This window comes from Phalaenopsis equestris, unplaced genomic scaffold (genome assembly GCF_001263595.1).
Source record: "Phalaenopsis equestris unplaced genomic scaffold, ASM126359v1 Scaffold001281, whole genome shotgun sequence".
NCBI classification, from domain to species: Eukaryota; Viridiplantae; Streptophyta; class Magnoliopsida; order Asparagales; family Orchidaceae; genus Phalaenopsis; species Phalaenopsis equestris.
The window spans coordinates 212680-232414 of NW_018165720.1; the positions used below are offsets into that span (position 1 = coordinate 212680).

General features: G+C 32.5%; 1 protein-coding gene across 3 annotated transcripts in view; it reads right to left on the bottom strand.

The window, feature by feature from the left end:
• Positions 1–19735, bottom strand: part of LOC110033761 (cysteine synthase) — a 75936-nt gene that overhangs the window by 33167 nt on the left and 23034 nt on the right. For all 3 annotated transcript variants that reach the window (XM_020737843.1, XM_020737842.1, XM_020737841.1), the window contains exons 8-10: positions 18755–18814; positions 15515–15595; positions 10787–10913 (exon numbers count right to left, since the gene is read on the bottom strand). In XM_020737843.1, coding sequence (XP_020593502.1) covers positions 10821–10913; positions 15515–15595; positions 18755–18814 — 234 coding nt within the window. In that variant the 3' untranslated portion in view covers positions 10787–10820. The remainder of the gene's footprint in view (positions 1–10786; positions 10914–15514; positions 15596–18754; positions 18815–19735) is intronic.

The window sequence follows — 19735 nt, forward strand, 5'->3', positions numbered from 1 at the left end:
TGTATATATATATATATATGTATGTATGTATATATTCGAGTCAAAACGAGCCGAACACGAAAAATGAAATCTTTATTCGTGTTCGGCTCATTAATGTAGCGAACGAGCCAAACACGAGTTGTTCACGAACAACAAGCCATTTTGAATAACACATATTTCACTTTTATCTGATATATTATTAAGAAAGAAGAGAGGATAAGACATGGAAAGAACGTCGACTCAAGAAGAGTAATAAAGTAACCAAGGGGATGACTCAACTCCTGTCCCAAATTGGGCCTAATTGAAATATCATTAATAGAGATTTTGTCAATAGATTATCCATCCATAATTAGTTGGTACTATTTTTAATGAAAAATTCATCAATAATTTGTGGGCATATTTTATGGAAATTTTCCTCCTAAATGTGTTGCTATTTGCCAATTTGCTTGAGTGGGTGCTTGAGGTTAGCCCCTTCACTGGTTCTCGTGGAGGCAAGTCGACAGCCTCCACCTTGGGCTAGACCAATTTAGATCCTTAACTTTCATCATACAAAATGTAAAATCTAAGCAGTAATAATAACGTTAACTTTTATCATAAATAATGAAAATAAATTCTGATATCATTGCAGAAGGTCACTATAAAACATTGGAACAACACCATACAACACTTCAAAATAATTTCTCGGAATGGTTACATACACTCAATTCTTATGTAATGAACTTTTAGAAGTTAAAATAGTGATTTTTTTAATGTAATATCAAATATTTGGGGTGTATACTTGTAAAAAGAAAATTTTGGGTGTGATATATAAATACATAAGAATGGTTTGGTATGGATGTAAATACCCCTAAATACTAATAATTAGCCACAATGTATAGAAAATAATTCCATACGGACGCTCATCACAGCAAAAATTGTATTTCAGTGAGCCCCATTTTCATGTTTTTTTTTTTTTTGAAAAAAAAAAAATTTGATGGAGTGTGATGAGCGGTGTAGATCGAACACCACATGCATTCATTCCTGCATGCGGTGTCCGTATGGAATAATTTTTCCAATGTCTAGTACAAAAACACAGAAAACTGCCATTCCGCTTTATAAAATTAGAAATTTGATTCGTTTTCATAGAGATGCTCAACTATAAAAATTTTACATCAATTATTATTTCCAAGCTCCAACTTTGCAAGAGGGATAAACATTAATAAAAATAATTAGAAAATAATTGTTGATCAATCATGATTGGTTATGCTAATTATTGGTTAGATAAGAGTCATTAGAATTTAATTTAACTTTTTAAATCGGCTAGTAAGCGCAATAAAGACAAGAAATAGTAGCTTTTAAAAAAAAAAAAAAAAAAAAAAAAAAAAAAAAAAAGGAAATCTAACTATAAGCACCTCCTCTCTTTACTTAAAAGAACTAAGCAACGCCTTGAAACCAATTGAGCTCGTCATCTTGAACCAAGCACCTCCTCATCTTTAGCTCGAACATAGTTAATTGAGTTTTTATTTGAGTACGCTACTTTGTAACTTGTCAGCAAATAAAATAATAAACTAGGTAAAAATAACGAAAATTTAATTGAAAATATAACTTAAAAAACTAGTATTATAAGTAATTTTACACTTACAAATTCAATTTATCTTATGTATTTTAAGTGTACTTTGCATTAATGATTTTTAAATGAGCTAAGATAAGAGCTAACATGTAAATTTAGAGTTGGTTAAACCTTGGTTCAACAGATCATTGAGTTGACCTCATCAGCAACTAATTATATCAAGCCTAGGCTTAGCCCACAAGGCAAAATGATTTAGTTGAAAGTATATTTTGTTCACTCACATCATATCATATATTTTTTAAATGTCATGTTGAAAAAAAAAATGCATATTGACACTTATAGTCAAAAAAAATGTATTTAATCAAATATAAGTCTTAATGAAATATTTAAATTCAAAACTTTTGGAATTTAAATTATCATTTGAAGTTAGATTTAATATTATTTTGATCAAAATGAACGATTTATAAGATGCACCAAATGAGTCCAAATCAAGCACTAAAACATAATTTAAAATTTTTCAACCCTATTTAAAAATGAAATAATCTCCTAAATTTACGAATTATAATCAAAATAAATAACTCAATGAAAAAAAATCCAAAAAGTTCAAGATTGTTCAACTTCTATATTATTATGGCACTGAAATGCCTAAAAAAATCTATAATTAAAAGTAATACATATGTCATTTGATGAAAATTTTGAAGATTTTAGGTAAAATTACCAAAATGGTTTATAAGTTGACCTTCATTTTCATATTAGAGAAGAAAAAAGAGCTTATAAATATGAAGATTGATGTTAATAATCACTACTAACAACCATAATCTCCCAATTGTCATCATCAAACCGACATGACATGGCTCCATCAATATCATCCAACCATCATTGCATAACTATCATTTCTTTAACGTTACATCTTACCATCATTACTTCAACATTATAGCTTGATTAGCATTATATAGCTGTGATTAATCTCCTTATCACAATTATCCACCTCTGATTCTTTAGAATACTCCACCATTACTTGAAATCAAGCTAGTAATCCTTATATTTTGTAATTGTCTCATCTAAATAAGTTTAAAAGTAAGTTTTTCTAATCTTATTTAATAGATCATTTCGATTAGGTCATTGCTATCATTTATTTAAGGTTTTCCATCAAAAGAATTTGGATGCGCTTTTGAAATTCTTTTAACTAAGGCAAAAAATTCCAATATGAAACAAATTGCTGCCATCTATGGGAATGCATTTTCCTCATTTTACAAATATGTGACCAATGGTTAACGAGCGCGATGCCCACAATAATAAATCATCTCGCTCCAACACTCGTTTATTCAAAATGTCATAATTATAATCTAGCTAATGTGTGCTTAGACTCATCTTGGAGAATCATACTCATAAGATAGAGGAGCATCAAGTTTAAATATTTTGGCTCTCAAAAGCGATTGAACACAAGTGAATACTATCATAGAACATGGAGTTTGCATATTGTAACAACAATAATAGATCAAGGCTCGTTAATTTTAGAGCACCCACGCAATTTCTTATAACCATCATTTTGAAGTTTCTCTTATATTATAGCCTTACTAAGATCTACGCGGCATTATTAGTTCAACATAATATTTGTGTGTTGTCCAACTAACCTATAATCCTTTGCTATCCTTGATGAACTTGTTCCAACATCTTTTGGACACCTCTCATAATATCAATAATTGATAGACTTTGATGACTCAATTAAATGGAATTTATTTTATACAAATATGTTATCTTACTTCTCGCCATAAATTTCTAGAGTCTTAGCCCTAACTGGTGTCATTTTAGAATTCCATTTAGGTGGAGTGCATACTTGAAGTTTATGGAGAAAGTGGTCTTTTTAAAGAGAACTACATACCTAGCACACAATTCTTATGTATTTACATATTGCATACCTAAACTTTCATATTTACATACATAGCACATTGGTTCTTTAAACCTATCATACCAAAACAAGGCAAAATAGAAAATCTACACTTGAGAAATTTCAGAAAAGAAGAAAAGCTTAGATCTAGAATCCCAAGGAAAAGAATGCATACATCAACTGAAAAGAAAGATGGTTGATCACCACCTGGGCGCCACATCAGGATACTGAACACACTTCTTAACCGTAAAGAATACTAGAAATGTTATTACAACCAATCAAAAACTCCCCACCTCCAGCCCACACAAAGCAACACAAATTTATAAACTCTTCTAATTATAAATATATCATCCTAAAAAATAGAGACACAACAACAAACTAAAACACATAAACCAAGACATATAAACTAAAATAAAACTCTAGTTCTCATGTCATTCTCTTGGGGTTGGCAAGGTTGCCTCATATAGAGCAATTTTAGAATTTGTTTCATAATATGCAGCCAACTAGAAGACACTGAAAATGGAGTCGCTCTAATCCCCGTATAGGTTAAGATTGGTGATCTAAGCATCTTCCAACATTATCACTATTAAAACTAGATCAAGGGGCTTCAAGCTCCAATTTTGGAGCATTTCAATCCACTTGAGATCAATTCATGAGAACAAAGACTAATAGGTGCAGTTTTTTTTTTTTTTGTGATATTCAACTTGTCTCGTATCGAGGTCGGAATACAGTGACTGAGCTTCTAAACTTGGTTGTTGTTGAAATAATGATATCGGATCCATATGACAATGTATATCGGTCTGATGTTGATGGCTAAGAGAAGTGAAATCAGCATATTGTCTAGTTTGATCACTTTACAAATCCTACCAGCATAAGAATCTTCACCGTCAGCTCTTCTAAAAAATGCAAATACACAATTTTTCACTCTGAAAATTTGGTCTCTATCAATGATTAGATGACAAAAAATAATCATCGTCATAAACATCGTAGACATCAAATCTTCAAACCCATCCTTGGAACCATGCACAAGCTAGCACTGCATCGCACCAAGCCTTTGTGGATCAACTTATACACTTGGCGTTGAAGTTCCTTGTGTTCTTTTCGAAACATCCTACATGCAGATTTGTTGGTGATGATCGAACCATGAACAATGTCAATGGCATGTTGTACCACTCTCATAGGAGGCAATCCTGCAGGAATCTCTGCCGAAAATATATCTTCGAACAATTGTACCAATCCCTGCACTTTGGAAGGAATTGTCGGTAGTTGTTTAGAACTCTCGGATATGATCAAGAGGTACCCCATAACTGTTTACTTAAGATCTTTCAAAAGCAATGAAGGTGTAAAATGTTGATTTCAGTCACGCCTAAATCTCCTCCTTCATAGGATAGTTGGTTTGAATTCCTTTCTTGAAAAAGGAATAAGCATTAGCATATTAACATGTCTTGTAGCATGCTATTTTTTCTTTATATTTAACACTTTTTTTTATGAGGTACTTTAAAAGAAGGTATTTTCATGTTTTTGTTGTTGGTATGATAGAGAGGAGATTTGGAGCAAAATGGAGCAACAACAGAGCGAAAAGGATGCAAATGAATCAATTGAGCAACAACAAGTTGGCGCCTAGGCACCAGCTTCTGGCTACTTGGCGTTGCTCCATGGCCCCATGACACCGTAGATGGGCGCCTAATGTCAGTTGATGTCCAACAAACAGAGAACATGACGCAATGGCGCCACTGACTGGCGCCTAGAAGCCAATTATTTTCCCTGCCTACCTGAGAAGGTGGCGCCTAGGCCCTATAGACTGGCGCCAAGGTGCCAGAACTAACATGTGTGGTTTCTGCAGTAGTTATGCACAAATTTGGTGGTTATGAACGGGAACAATTCTAACGGAGGGAGGATCATTTGTGAAGTGAAAGAAAGAGTCTAAGTGTGTAGGAAAGTAGAGCATAAAGTTAGATTTTGTGTTTTTCTGCATTTTCTTAGAGAGAATTGAGAGGAAATTGTGAAGGATTGATGTAAGCAGTGCAAAGGCCACTAGTAGATCATTTTGGGGGAAGTTTTCACTTCTTTTCTCAGGAAGAAAGATAAGTTTTTCATTCTACATTGTGTTATATTAGTTGTAAACTTATTGTGTATGAATTTCTTTTATTATAAGATAATGAATTGTTGTGTTTTCCTCATGCGTTGTGAGTAGATCCTTTTTACCTTTCTCTTGTATTGAAGTAGTCGTATGTATAGGATATTTGGAAACATTTAGAATGAATTTTTATTCATTATTGTGATCGTTTTTTACTTCATACTTCGTTTACTTATCAATCTGGTCAGTTGGTATGTTAAAACTCGTTGTGAGTCCATAATAATGATTCGAGAGGGTTATGGCTTTAACAATTAGTGGAAACCACATTGCGCTATTTTGTGAAGGAAAAGCAGTCCAAAGGGCAGTGTAAATAGATAAGGAAATAGGTTTTGGTGGGGGTAACTTGGAGGTTTCTAGGGTGATAGGCAGAAACACTTACCTAGTTAAACTAAACTTCTTTATGCACTTGAAAGAGCGTAAAGAAGAGGATGCTCATGTTTGTCACTAATTATAATTTATATTCTAAGTGTTCCATTCCTGCACAAATTACTTATTTCATTACAAGGGGAGGGTATTTTTCATAACTCAATCTTTCTCAACTTATTTAACTTCAGTAAATTTAACTTTAGAGTAAATCTATAGGTTTAATGATAATTTGATAGAAATTACAAGCACAACTTAAATCAACTCTACTTCTAGGCTAAAACTCATTATAGTAGGCTAGAACTTTTCTTAAGACTTTAAAGTACAGCCTTCTCTATGGGATCGACACTCTGGACTCAAATTCAATACTACTTGAATGACACGTACACTTGCGTAAAATATCTACTGTGTAGTGCTAATTTGTGGAAAAACTCGAGTTATAAAATTTCTAATACATATTTTAGAGTTAAAATATTACATTCAAAAACACTACGTACCTGATACCTTTGTCACATGCCCATCATGAATTGTGCGACAATCATATTGCCAAGGCCGACCAAGCAATATATGACAAGCGTCCATAAAAATTACAAAACATAAAACACGCTTCTTAAGTTTCCAACCGATCAAAAATGACATCATGCATTGTTGGTTGACTTTAATTTCAACTCGCTTTATGAGCCACGCAAGTTGGTAAGGAAGGAGATGAGAATGAGTAGTTAACCCAAGCTTCTCCACCACGGTTGTTGCAACTACATTCTCACAATATCCACCATAGATGATAAACCATGTCCCGAACTATGCACCAGGTTCTAAAGATGTTATGTCATAACCAATTTTTATTGGAAGATTGTTCGACACTTAGGAGACGTCATATCACAAATAATCCCCTTCATCCACATGTCAGATTTGGTCCCTCGTTAGATTAGTATCTTCTTCTTCTACCACATCTTTTTACTCTAAATCAACCTCCTCCAACAATGAAAAAAATGAATCGATTAGGATAATTCGAGGCTGTGGTTGAACTCAAGACATTTAAAGCATCGTATGTCGGATGTAGTTTTTTCCCTCGTTGTGGTAGCAGTCTCTTGCAGCTAGAAAATAGTTTTACTGTTGTTTTCAGCATTTTGACCATCAACATGTGCCTAGAAATTGACTGATTTGCTAGAAATGCCCAAATCTTTGATAGGAATGTGTATTGGGGTGTTCCTACTTAATTTCTGCTATTTTTCAACCTTCACCGCTAAGTTAATGATGTCATTTAATGTCCAGAACGGTTGGAGTTAAACCACATTAAGGATATATGGTCGTAGACCACCCAAAAAATGTATAACAATGTGTTCTTCGAGTTCAAAAGGATTGCACTAATCGAATTCAGCGATATATTTCTCCACAGACAATTCTTGTTCATGAAGGCAATGAATCCGAATGAAGACTTCATTTCGGTAATGCTCAGGTAAGAATTTCCATCTGCATCTCTTTCTTCATTTTGATCTAACGAGTGATCTTGGATCTTCCTTCTTTTTTATCGAATGTTCTTCAAAGTTTCTGACCAAAGTAAGACATTCTTCAATTTAATTGCCACTAGTTTAATGATATGTTCTTGTGACACCTCCTTGAATTTCAAAATGTGTTCAGTTGTATGTAGCCAACTGATGAACTTTTAGTGATCCAATCTTCCATCAAAACCAGAAAGGTCGATTTTGATTCCAAGATTTGGAGGTTTTTATTGGTTTTCATGCCGCAACATATGTAGAAATTATTCATTACCACTAACCTATCTCGTGATGAAATGGGTTATCTTCTTCCTCGCCGATCAGCTCATTTCCGGATTCATTTTGACGTGCTTCTAGATCTCACTGTTCAAGAAGTGTCAATCTGTTTGTAGACGAATTTTTTGTTGCATTTCTTCTACAACCAAATTTAGGGATGGACAGACATTTTTCCTAATTGGCGTCATGAATGAAAGTAGAAAGAACTACAAACAAATGTAGAGATAGAAATCTATTTGCAATTTCTGGGCTCGAATTGGAATCAAAAAGCCCAAGATGGAGGACTATCAACTTTCCATAGTTGTACCGAGGAAACCCACGGCAAGACAGCTGATAATTACAGCCATTGTAGGGAATCCAGACAACAGAGAAACACACGACAAGGCCAAATGAAACCCATGGCAATGACAAATGAAACTCAGGCAAGGATGGGGAACTTTTGTGGAGAAATACCTAGAGAGTTTGCATCAAACACGGGAAACCTGAATTGCAAACCGCAAGATAGTTATTGCAGCCATAACAATTCATAAAAATAGAAAAGAAGTGAACAGAATTCCTAAAAAGGGAGAATTCAAAAATAAATGAAAAGAAAAGGAGAAGAAATGGGGCAAAAACTCAGAGAAGGAAGAGACAAGACAGCAAGAATCGTGCTCTGATACCAAGATGATACTGAAACAAGTTAAAAATATATATATACACACTTCAGAAATTTCAAAATAGAAGAAAAGCTTGAACCAAAAATGCATTAACTGAAATGAAAAATGGGTTGATCGCCACCTAAGTGTCATTTCAGGATACTAAATACACTTCTTAAACGGGAAGGATATGGAAAATATTATTACAACCACTCCAAAGCTCTGCATCTCCAGCCCACACAAAATAGTCTATTTATAAATGCTACTCTCTTAAATACAAGTATGTCATTCTAAAACATAGAGACATAATAACAAACTAAAACACACGAACCAAGACATATAAATTGAAATAAAACTATAGCTCCCGCATTAGCCCATGCATGGAAATGTATATTTCACATTAAAAGGTGATAATAATGTTATTTTTCATGTGATATAAATAATTTGAGTTCTACGTGTAAATATGAAATTTTAGGCTTTCGGAGTGTAAATGCATTAGAATTGTATGCTATGTTTGTAAATTCCACCTTTTTTTTAAAATTTTTGTGACGCACAAAGATTCTTATAATGAAGTAAACGAGTTGAGTAGTATTTAGTACTAGCTAACTCGAGCTTGGCTTGACTAATTCTCTAGAAAGCTCAAACTTGAGTTGAACTCATATATAAGCTTATAAACTTAGCTCATCAAACTGACAATGGGCTTAGACTTTACACGTGACCTGGAGGTCCCCAAATGTTTAAAACCCTAACAGCAATGGGAGGTGACAAAGCAAATGAGGAATTCACAACTGATGGGATCCCACTAGCATGGAGGAAAAGAAGTAAGTTGTGTTGGAAACTCGGAAAAGACATTGAAGAAAGAAATGACAATGATGAGTAAGTCATAATGAGATCTCACTTGAAAAAGAAACAACTACAATGAGAAAGTCATGATGAAAATTCACTGAAGACGCCATTGCAGTGGATGACGGTGTTCAGAGAAGAGTTTACTACGATTGTTGAGCTACTTTCACCAAATTTCTTAATTTGAGTTAAGCCTCTTCAAATGCAGGCGCCAACAAGTTTAAGGCTCTTCAAGTTCAAATTCAACCTTGCACAATATACGAGTTTGAGATGAAACTCACAATTGTATAAGCTCAACTTGTGAACTTAATGGTGAATCAAGTTTGGTGAAATTCAACTCAACACAGACCCCTATAAATATCTACATATAAATAAAAAAAAAATTTATAAGTAGTATGTGCCATGCCTAAGAAAAAAATTTACAAGGTATTAAGATCTGAATCTATTGAAATAATCTACAAAACAAATATAATTGTAGAAGTCCAAATTCTACTCAATCGGAGAAGATCGAATCATAAAGTATGAACACTACCTGAGCCTTATGTAGATGTCCAAGAGAATGTTTGAGAAGCAACGGAAGAGGGTGACGATGTTCAACATCAGTCAGTATATGTTAGCAACGGTGGCGATCAAGACATGATCATGTGACAAAACGTGTTAATTCATTTCAACATGACTTTCTCAAAAGTGCCTCTGGTTATCAAAATTGAGAAATTTTGAAATTATTCAGTTATAGAAATGTTCATTTTAACCATATGCGCACAAAATTCATATATAATCTAATCCTTCAATAATGTTATGAAATTTTCCAATATACGTCAAATCTTTAATTTAGGCTCATTTGAGCAATAAATCAACAGCACTTTTTCTGACATCAGAAAATTCATTTAATCAAACAGAAAACTTGATACAAAATTTAAATTAAAAACTTCCCAATTTAAATTTATGATCATTCATACCCCAATTTCACCAATCTTATTGCAAAGTAACTTTTTCCATGAGATGAAACAGACAACAAAATTGTTCTACAAAAATTAGCTTATTTATTGTTTCATTTTTTTTTTCTTCAATGAGATTAGTGTTTAAATTTGACCTCTTGAAATTCATCACTTTATTTACAATCAATATTTTTTATGTCCGAAAAATGTAACTCTAATGTAAAGCATGATTAACAAAATATTTATATAGTTGACTCTTGAACTCAAACTTCTTTCAGAATCTTAATTTATTAACAAAACTTTCAGAATCTCAAACCTGGCAATGATTTTTAAATTTTTTATCAATTAAACTAATTGGTGCTTCCAATAATTTTATTCCCAAAAACAAAATAACTGGAATAATTAGTATTTAAAAAAAAAAACTGTTTAATTCCATTCACTAACGATAAAAAATCCAATCGAATGAATGAATAAAACACCTTCATCACTATTAAATCTACAAATAATCATTAAAGACGTAGTCAAATCGCCTATGCTTTGAATAATAATAATAATAACAAAAAGCAGAAACCTACAAAAAAACATATTTATTCCCATGCTGAAATTTTTCTGCATTTTATTTTTTTTATTATTATTATTATTATTATTTTGTCAATACTAGCGAGAAGTACATGGGATGTACCTGAATGACATAAAAAAACTTGGCAAGCGGGTTATCATGGCTCGGGCTGCATTTTCTCACATTCATCTCTTATCGACTGGAACAGAACCGATGAAAGATAGCGCTCGCCAAAGCTCGGAAAAACAACCTATAAAGAAGCAAATAAGTAAAGCATGAAAAAAATTACAAAATGAAAATATCCATAAAATTCATTTGCAGATCAATACAACAATTGAAGGAGCCAGCAGATGAATAAAATTTTGGGACATTTACATACACACCCGCCCAATTCCCAAGTATTTACAAATCTTACACCTAAACTTTCCTTTTTACATTTATGCCACCTAAATCTTTCTTATCTTATCAAAAACACTACCATTTTCTTTAAAAAAAAATGAAATACATAGGCAAGGTGGTATGTAGATAAAAATTGAAGTTTTGGTGTATGTAAATCTTCCTAAAATGCTATGAAATTGGGAGTTAAAAGAGTGTTGAGCAATGGTTGAATGAGAGTATTAAAATGAAACTATAATTAAATCAAGGAAATATGGAGAGATGAGTATAGGAGAGACTGTTGAGCAATAGATAAAAGAGAGTATTAAGAATAAAGTGTAATAAATTAAAAGAATGTAGTGAAATTATTTATGGACTGAGAGAAATATCTGTTAAATATAGTTAAATTATAATATAAAAGGTTTAGGCATGTAGATGGGGGCTTAAAGCAGTAATCAAATTACCCTCATTGTTACCTGAAGTAAGCGTTAATGTAAATAAGTCTAGTCAGCAAGACGATGGAACTATATTAGATTGTGCTTTAGCTTGTGATTTTCTTATTGCTAATACTTTATTAAAAACAAGAGATAAGCATATCATTATTCATAAGAATAAATCTAATAAAACAAATTGATCATTTTCCTATGAGAGAATGACAACGTCGAGAATGTAAAGATTATAAGGTCATTCCATGTGAAAATTTAAGCACTCAAAATAAATTATTAATTAAAGATATTAAGATGAAGAGTTGTTAGATAAAAAATACAATAAAACTTTATCATAGAATTAGATGGGAGCAACTAAAAGATATAAATAAATTTTAATTTACGAGTAGACTTCAAAATTTTAAGATTTGGGATGTTCATAAAAAAACGAATTTAATGTGGGATAAAGTAACAAGAACTATTAAACAAGTGGCAATGAATGTATTTAGAGAATGAAAAAGAAAAATATTTATAAATAAAAATAGTTTGTGATGAAATAATAATGTGCAAGAAAAGATATAATATAAGAATTTTTATTATTAAAATTTGTTTGAATGTAAAAGCTTAGAAAACTAGAAAAAATATAAGGTGGTCTGTAAGAAATCTAAAAGAACAATTTGCGATGTCAAGAATTCTACTTTTATTGATAATTATAATAGATTTGATATTAATGAAAGTAAAAGATATATGTATAAACTAGTCAAATAAAGAGGGAAAAAAATAAAAATTTAATTTAAGTAAAGTGTATTAAAGACGAAAATCAAAAAGTGTTTTTTTATAGAAAATTCAGCATAGGTTGGTGAGATATGTTGATATTCCTTTCAATGAAGCTTTTGAAAATATGATCGACCTTAGTAATCTTAATATCATTAATAATAATAAAACTTTTATTTTTAATGTCGCATTAATAAAAAGTTGAAGAGGCATTAAGGAAAACTAATAGTGAAAAATTGGCAGGATCTGATGATATCGTAATAGAGGTGTGGAAAATTATTTAGGAGATTTAGGAGTTTATTGGCTTACTAAACTTTTTAATTTAATTTTAAAAACTAAAAAGATGTTTGAGTGGAAGAAAAGTATTTTGGTCACCATTTTTAAGAATAAAGAGGATGCACAAGAGTGTGCAAACTATAGAGGAATTAAGTTAATATTTCATACATTAAAATTATGAGAGAGTAATTGAATATAAGTTACAACATGATACAAAGATTTCTCATAATCAGTTTGAATTTATGTCAGGCAAGTCTACTATGGAAGCTATACATTTATTAAGAGATTTGATGGAAAAGTACAGAGAGAGTAAAGAGGACCCACATATGAATTTTATTGATTTAGAAAATGCTTACGATAAGATTCCAAGAGAAGTTCTATAGAGAGTTCTAGAAAAGAAAGGTGTTGATGTGACTTATATTCAAGTCATTAAAGATACGCATACTAGAGTTGTTACTTGTGCTTGAACAGAAGAAGAATTGACCATATATTTTCTATTTCAGTTGGATTACATCAATGATCGGCTTTAAGCACATATCTTTTTGCTTAGTTTTGGATGCTCTTACTAGACATATACAGGAGGATGTACCTTGGTGTATGCTTTTCGCTGATGATATCCTTCTTGTGGATAAGACTAGATAAAGAGGTCGAGAAAAACATGTATTATGGAGGTCTGCATTAGAGTCTACAGGCCTTGGTTTGAGTAGATCTAAAACTAGATATATGAAATGCAGTTTTAGCAGTAGTAGATCTAGTAGTAGAGTTGTAACAATGGGTGATCAAATCATTAAACTGTGTGAATATTTTAGATACCTCGGGTCCATTTTTCAAAGTGATAGTGATATATATGGGGTGTTATTAGTAGAATTCAAGCAAGTTGTTCAAGTTGGATGGTTGAAGTGGAGAAATGCATCGGGCCTATTGTGTGATCAAAAAGTACCGCTTAGACTTGAAGGAAAATTTTATAAGATGGTGGTGAGACCTACAATGCTTTATGGCGCATAATGTTGGCCTTTAAAGGAGAAGCATAAAATCAAGTTAAGTGTTTCTTAGGTGGATGAGTGGTCTGACACTTAAGAAACAAAATGTGAAATGAAAGTATCCGTGAAAGGGTTGTTCTGGCTACTATGGTACGCAACATTAGAGAGAGTCGTCTTAGATGATTTGGTCATATTAAACGTCAACCATCTGATGATCTGTTATGAGAGTAGATGTTTTATATTCAACTTATGTTAAAAAAGGTAGAGGTAGGCCTAAAAAGACTTGGGCATGTCGTATAAAAAATAATTTTAATTTATTAGAAATACATGAAAATATGACACTCAAAAGGACACAATGGAGAAAAATGATTCATGTAGTTGACCCCGCGTAGTGGGATAAAGGTTTGTTGTTGTAGTAGTTGTTGACTACATAATTAAATCTTAATATTTTAAAGTGCATGATATTTCTAACATAAGCCATCAAATAAGCCAAAAAACCAAGTCAAGTTGGCTCAAACACGGCTACTTGATTTATCAAGCTTGAATTACAAGTCATTTATCAAACCAAACTCTAGCCAACCCATGAGTTAGCTTGGTTTAGTTACGGTCTGGTTACCAGGGCATAAGTTCAATTTACGAAAATGTTATCCTTATGATGTAAAAACAAAAATGTATGTATCAACCTCTCTTTCGACCTTGCATTAGCGGAAACTTCATCCATATATACATTTAAGTTAGATATGTGTAATAAAGGTTAGAATATGCATTCATATGAGCGTACAAATAATTAACTTGGAACAACCACAGAAAAAAAATGGTAGATCAAAGTAATATGAATAAAGTGTTGCAATGAAATTATTTCAGAAGAAATTTAACAACTTAAGCAACACTAACCATAAATGTATGGAAAATGAGGGTTCATCTCTTCAGATAAAAATAATAAAAACACTAATAATGTCCAGGAAGTTTTGGCAAAAAATAATGCCGCTAAGGAGACTGAAGGGTATATTGGTCATTTTATGTATGAAATATTGCTTCTAAAATTCATTTATTCGGAAGTCTCGGCCTTTCTATTGTCTCAAAGGATCCCATATTTCTATAATGGACAATCATTAGCTCATAATCCCATATAAAAGCTTAGCAAATTGATGTATTAATGGCATAATATGATCATAAATAATAATAAAATAATAAGTTTAGCAGCTTGATGTGCACTGAGCTCAAACATTCTTCACTAATTGAAATAACTTAGCGCTTACCGTCCAGTCTACTATATAGCATCCCATCCCCGACAATTTAAAGCGGAAAAAAGCGCCATCTTTCTCTCATAGTGTGAGCATACAGATACTAGGGCCAAAAGGGGCAGTATTCTTCTTTGGGGGGGCATTTACATACATACCACCCAATTCCTATGTATTTACATATCTAACATCCACACTTTCTTTTTACATTTACACCACCCAAATCTTTCATATCACATAAAAAGTACCACTATTTTAAGCTTTAAAAAAGAGAAATACACCTTTCATATATAGGTAAGGCAGCATATATGTAAAAATTAAACTTTAGAAGTTAGATATGTAAATAAATAGGAATTGAGTGCTATGTATGTAAATCTTTCTTTTTTTATTGCAAGAATACAACGACCTATAATGGACATGCATCCAAGTATTTTTAGAAAATATTGGGCTCATAGTTAAAGAGAAAAGTTAAGCAAATTGTTTCAAGCAGAACTTAAACATTCTTCCCTAACTAAAATAACCTAGTACGAAGATTCATAGTTCAAGTATATAGCATCCTATTCCTAACGATGTAAAAGCTGAAATTAGAGCCAACTTACTCTTAAAAAGTGTGCATGCAAAGACTACCAAAGGGGTGGTAGTTTCTTTAAGCTTAAGTCACAAATCTAGGAATATTCATAGTATAATCTTCTTTCAAGTTATTAAAAGAGCATTTTTTGTGTTTCAGCAAAGAAGATAACGAACAAGAATAATTTGAATAACAGCAGCACTTGGACATACCGCAACAAGTTTCCCACTGTTTTCTGGTTTTTTTGCCACCTTCATAGCAGCTGCTGCTGCAGCCCCAGAGGAAATTCCAACCTACAATAGGCATATCTGTCAAACAAGCATAAAACTGAAAGCTATGTCTTAAGAAGTATTTTGAGGTTCTACATGCTACAAGTTATATCCAAGTTATATCTGGATCTTTACCACAAAAAAAAAAAAAGTTTTGTGACTCCATCTATATGACCTCTTTAAGATTTGTTGTGTTTGTAAATGAATCATTCGCTTATTCTGATAAAGTTCAAAAAACTACTAATGTAAATGATATTTATAGTTCCGTTGTTTAGCTACTTTAATAAACAACATGACCAATATTACAAATTATCTTAAGAAGGAAAATTATAGTAGATTAGAGCTGTTGATTATGTTTTTGTTTTTACTTCAATCAAAGAGAGACTTAACAATGCACTCATACCTACATCGCTTGATTCTAATAGTGTTTGGCTTGTTATGAAAATGTTGAGCCACAGACATCCAATTGAATTATTTAGTGAGAAGTTAAATAAAGAAAAAAAAATAATGTTCCAACTAAAATGAAGAATTTAACATTATGGTGCAAGCTCTTCAATATTGAAGATATTATCTATTATCTAACGAGTTTGTATTATACTCTAACCACCAAACTATCAAATATCTGAGTAATCAAAAGAAGCTAGGCCAGGCATGGCAAGTGAGTTGAATTTCTACAAGAATAACTTGTCCTAAACACTATGCTATAACTGAAAATAAACTGATTGATCCTTCAAAAAAAGTTTTCAACTTTTCTATCCTTTTATAAGTTGAAGTATAAACTTATAAAGATGTTTAGGAAATTTATCACAGCATAAATAATGACTTATCATTGTTTTAATAAAAGCTACACTATTTCGTACGCCTCCTATTCTTTTCCAAATGTCGTCAACCTTCCATATCCTCATTCCCTTTGCTCATAATCTCATTCCCTGGCTATTCCACAACCACCTCCCCACTAAATCCACTGCCTAAACACCTATTAAGAACCCTAGAATGACATTATTTGATATTAGAGCCTGACAAAACCCTCTCAAGCAAAAATTCCTCCATAACCTAACCCATAACCTAACCTAATATCTCCATATATCTCCATAAAAAAAAAAACCCTGCATCACCCACCTAGCCTTCACCCTAGACTACCATTTCCTTTTTAGCCAAAATTTTAGTTGGAGATTGAAACGCCATGGTGCTAAGGAGGAATCACAAGGTGTTTAAAAGCTTATGAAAGACATGTAATGAAAAATCCTCCAATTACAACAATAGCTTGTCGGATTTGAGAGGAGACAACCCATAGAGGTTGCCTATAGCCACAATAGTGAATCACCAAATCGAGATGAGGAATTGAATCTCTTTCATCAAGAAGTTTACAATGATAAAGAACCAATACCTTGATGAAGAGAACTTTGGAGTGAAAACTGACTAAGCAAAATTTAACGGATATTTAGATTCGGATGAATTCATTCATTTACTCCAAAAAATTGAACGAATTTTTATTACAAAGATGTTCCCAAAAATAAACTAGTAAAATTGGCGGTCATCAAGCTCAAGAAAAATTGTTTTCTTGTGAGAGGATAACCTGCAAAGTCTTCTACAACCGGAGTGGGAAATATTTTTTTTCTTCTTAAGTATGGGACAACAGCCGAATTTGGCAAGAATTTTGGCGGCGAATCAACATGTATAGGCCCAACAAAAACTTTACTAGAAATAGTATTGCATTTTGATCTTTTTTTAAGGATTGGTTTATTAAAAAGATAAGATATGTGTGAATCAACATGTAAATTTTGATTCTAGTATGGCTTAATTTATGAGCCATCTTCAATTTGTTGTTGATGCCTCAAATTTTGGGACAATAGCTCACACGCAAAACATGGATAATATGGGTGTCCTCCCTATGTATTTTTTAAGTTTCAGGCAAACTTAAACTGTATTTTGTAAATGAGCGTCGTTTTAGCAATTTTGGTGATGTTCAAGGTAACTCGAGCCTGATCAACGCGAAATTGTGTCTGCACCTCATTATTTTCATCATGCTCTATCGAATTGACAATTAAAAGAGCATTTTTGTATATTTTTGATGCTCTGCATCGGTGCAATTTGTTTTACGATTGCACATCGTCTAAGCAATTTCAATGGATATCGAGGGGATTTGAATCCAAATTGAGCATGTCGCATTAGATAATTTTAACACTTTGGACGCACTCGCACGTTTCTATTGTTAACGGCCATCATTTTGGCAGTTCAACGACAATGAAAGTGATTTGGACTTGATCTGCACATTGTTATATCAATTGCTTGTTGTCTTCAAAGTGATATTTCATGTGACTTCAACCATGATTGAGGCACCCGACCTCGACTTATGCGACATCACATATAACATTCATTTTCAACAATATGTTCAATAATGTCAAACCTTAAAACTTGTATATAGGTCAACAGTTTTTTAGCTGTAATGGAAACCCATACTCCTCAGTTCAATTATAAGAACCCTTCAGAAGGAGTCAACAAGTAAATGACTTGGAAAGAGAAAAATTCCTGGAGCAATTTTGTTCAACCTCTTTAAACAAACGACAGTATTTGTTTTTCTTCTATTTCCCCTTACATCGGTAAGAATATACTTGCCATGACCCACAAATGTAGTGGCCTCCATGGATAAAAGCTACAAAGCAACTTGAAAAAAGCTTTCTGATGCCAACAGCAGTAGTATGGAGTATCCTTAGAATGATATTTCAGACGACTTGACATTTGTACTAACAGTGCATCTCATAATCATCATCAAACTTGCTCCAACAACCAGAGAAATCTCGAGTATTATGATACATAAATGAGGCCAATAGAAAGTGTGATTATAGGTTAACAAGGTATCTCAAGCACAAAGACAATAAAGAGATAATATCAATGCTTACATTGCACAACACAGTTTAGGGTAGTAGATAACAAAAAGTCAATCCCAAGAGAAAGGTTTTACACTAGCTTCAAATTTTTAGCCTTTTTAACGACAAAAACAGTGCATTGTAATCTCGCAAGTATAAAAATAGTCAACCTCCAAGATGAATAAACAGCATGAACCACAATACGAAGAGGTATAATACACTATAGATTCTTCCATTACATATACCAATAAATGATTAAAAAAAAATAAGGATGGCAGCTACAAAATCAATTCAAAAAGACAGTGGAGAAACTAACCAATAATCCTTCCTGGAGAGCCAATTGCTTTGCTGTTTCAACTGCCTCATCACTAGAGATCTGAAATGAAAACCATAATAATTAACATCAAAACCTATAAAAAAATTCTAAGCAAGAAAGAAAAAAAGAACCGTAAAAAATATCCCTAGTCTGTAAAAGCCGTGACCAAGATTCAGGGATCAAAAGTTTAATTTCAAGATAATAACATTAAATAAGACATTTCATTCAAAGTAAATTGAGGATGAAAGGGAAGATGGTGCGGAGTTCAAATTTATTGTAGATGGAGGCACATAGATACAGCATGTTCAGGAGGCAACTTATCTTCATCCCTTAGTTTTAATCAATGAAACAAGCCAGTAGTGCAATAGTGATAAGATAACAGAATTAGAAGTATCAATATAACAATGAAGTTACTAAGAGAGAAAGTTGCAGTGCAATTCTAAGAGATTGTATACTGCGATTAACACATGTTATTCCTATTGTTTCACTATTCACAAGTGAACAATAACGAGAGAATACTATGTTTTGGGGTTAGTATGGTATCTTGCTCGTTATGGTTTTCCAATTGTCTTGCCTAGATAAAAAAGCCTCTTATGTAAACGAACCATAAAATTTGACACATAGGATAAATAATTGAGGTTTTCCACCCCATTCATAAAGATGCCGATTAAATTTTAATTTCAACTCAGGATTCCCCAAATGAAACCATGAATACGGTCAACTTATCGATCCTTTCTCTCTATTTCTTTTTAACTTTCAATTGGCGTCTTGTTTATTCATTGTTCAAAACTTTTTAACCTTGAAATAGTGTCTTGTTTATTCTTTGTCCATCACTAGTTTCATGACGATGTTATATTAGAACCCATTCTCTCGTGCTTCATCTAAATCTTTACAAAAAAAGCTGGTTTTGTCTGTTGCAGCTTATCTCAAGGCTAGAGATGATCTACACTGACCTTCTTGGTAAAAACATTTGTCCTCTTG